The 2,386-nt window shown below is 43.1% G+C and overlaps 1 protein-coding gene across 1 annotated transcript in view; it reads right to left on the bottom strand.

Annotated features, from left to right (window-relative positions):
• Nucleotides 1-1,472, bottom strand: part of SARC_11973 (hypothetical protein) — a gene marked incomplete at both ends in the record, with an annotated part of 6,273 nt that extends 4,801 nt beyond the window's left edge. Inside the window, 2 exons of the mRNA XM_014293929.1 lie at nucleotides 39-183; nucleotides 1,285-1,472. Coding sequence (XP_014149404.1) covers nucleotides 39-183; nucleotides 1,285-1,472 — 333 coding nt within the window. The remainder of the gene's footprint in view (nucleotides 1-38; nucleotides 184-1,284) is intronic.
• Between the last annotated feature and the right edge of the window lie 914 nt (nucleotides 1,473-2,386).

Raw genomic sequence — 2,386 nt, 5'->3', positions numbered from 1 at the left:
AAATATATATATATATCAGTTGTACATATATCACATACCTTTAAAACAGTAAATGCACTTCCGCCAGCAATGACGGCACCCACTGGCCCCATGACTAGAAACCCAGCAGCCGATGCTGCGGCTGTTCCTGCGACTGTGTTTTGGGTCACTTTCTTGGGCCCACTTATTCTCTTGGGCAAACCACTGCACACAATACATCGATGAACATACATACGTGGTTTAGTAGACAAAGGGTTTGGAGTGATATCTGTGAGTGATGCTCACGAGTTTGTTTTGTATTTTGAATAGTTAATGAGAGCGGTATATGTATGGTAGTGTTCATGTGATATGGTAACTCGTGTCACAAGGCTCTCTATTTCATATTAAGGTCCATTTGTTTGTTGAGATACGCCAGCTCACATAACCTCTAGTATGCACATACAGTTGGAAACGACACATACACATAAAGAGTCCAGTGATACCTGGATTCATGCCTGTGCATAAGGTACATTCAACCTATAATACAAAACAATACGTATACGAAGCACTCTCAGAAGAAAAGGAACAAACACGACATGTAGGGGGAATCGAAGCCTGGGATTGAACTAGGACTATAAACAACAAAAACCCTAAACCCTAGAACCCTAAAGCCCGCTCCTTGGTGATGGCAGGGTGAAATACGTACACACCCGAAAACCAAACAAACATATATGCAATTTATACATACACTTGAACGATAAGACATAGTTGATGCTTGGAAGATAAAATAGATATGTAATTTTCATATACACTTGAACAATAAAACATAATTGATGCTTGTAAGATAAAACACGCATGTAACCTTCATATACACTTGAAGGATGAAACATTATTCATGCTTGTAAGATAAAACATACATGTCACCTACATATAAACTTGAAAGCACAACAATACTTTCAACCTACGTATAAAATTTAAAGCAGCATGAATAAGGGACAAGAGTTACTTAACCCGTCACCAAAAAGTTGACAGCTACATGCGTGGAGAAGCAGAAGTCACTCACAACCTTCCCACCACACTGTCAGCACCAAATATTCACATATCAATAACCATTTGCACCTAACACTCACCCACTTGTCAGGCACATAGGCAAGGTCTTACAACCATTTCAAATCTCCTCTCCCAAACACTAGACACGTACATAGTCACGGACAACCGCATCTACACGCATAAAACCCCCCCAAAAAAACTCTCACCTACACGCATAAAAAACCCTATAAAAAAACTAGCACCTACACACACACTTGCCCGTCACATACGACATACGTGAAGGAATCAAAGCCGGGAATGGGATTGGGATCGTAGTCCACAGAGTCGTCTGAGTCTGACATGGTTGAGCGCGGCAAAAAGAACCGACTTGGCCCGGTTGTGGCACGTTTGCGACTGGTGTCCTTTTTGGCTTTCTTATTGTCACTACTTGCCTTGGCATTCGTGCTGGTGCGCTGCCCTGTCTCCTGATAGGTGAGTACAGAGCTTTACAGATGAGTCATGGTGGACTAGCCGTAAACGGGTTTAGGGATTTACAGATGAGTCATGGACTAGCACTAAATAGGTTTCGGGTTTGAGGGCTATAGAGTTATACAGATGAGTCATGGACTAGCACTAAATAGGTTTCGGGTTTGAGGGCTATAGGGTATTACAGATGAGTCATTGACTAGCGTTAAACGGGTTTAGAGATGAGTCATGGACTAGCATTAAATAGGTTTAGAGATGAGTCATGGACTAGCATTAAATAGGTTTAGGGTTTGAGAGCTGTAAGGTTTTACAGATGAGTCATAGACTATGGTGGCTGCACCGACTATCAGGGCAAAAACAAACTTTCTCCATGGCGTAGTGTTGTAGAGCATTTGCACAGGCGAATACATACAACATCATGAGTATGACCCACGAGTTGACACCGAGGCTTTGATCGCTACATGCTGCGGTTATGAGCACGCACCGCTGTTATGGCTTTGATTGTTACGTGCTGAGGGTATGAGCACACACCGCTAAGATATCTTTGATCGCCACGTGCTGCGAATATCAGCACACACCGCTGAAATGAGTTTGATCGCTACATGCTGTGATTATGAGCACACACCGCTGAGATGGCTTCGTTGTGTCGCTTGTGACGTTTCTCGCTCTCTTTGACTTTGGGCTTAGCGTTGGCGCTGTTGCCTCTGGTGTGTGCGTGGGGATTCCTTTTTGGATCGTCCTCTTTATCCAAATTCATGCGCTTGAATAGGCCCAGCAATTTGCCCTTCTTCGCCTGTCAGACAGCAAGATGATTAATGAAACCCATCATGGTATCCGGATACTTGGTTATTGAGATACGCCAGTAAGTTTTTGAGCTCTGAAAAACGCGCACAGTTCCCCCATCTAATTAAAT

This window comes from Sphaeroforma arctica (assembly GCF_001186125.1).
Source record: "Sphaeroforma arctica JP610 unplaced genomic scaffold supercont1.1987, whole genome shotgun sequence".
Taxonomy (NCBI): Eukaryota; class Ichthyosporea; order Ichthyophonida; genus Sphaeroforma; species Sphaeroforma arctica.
This window is presented reverse-complemented; position numbering and strand designations above follow the sequence as displayed.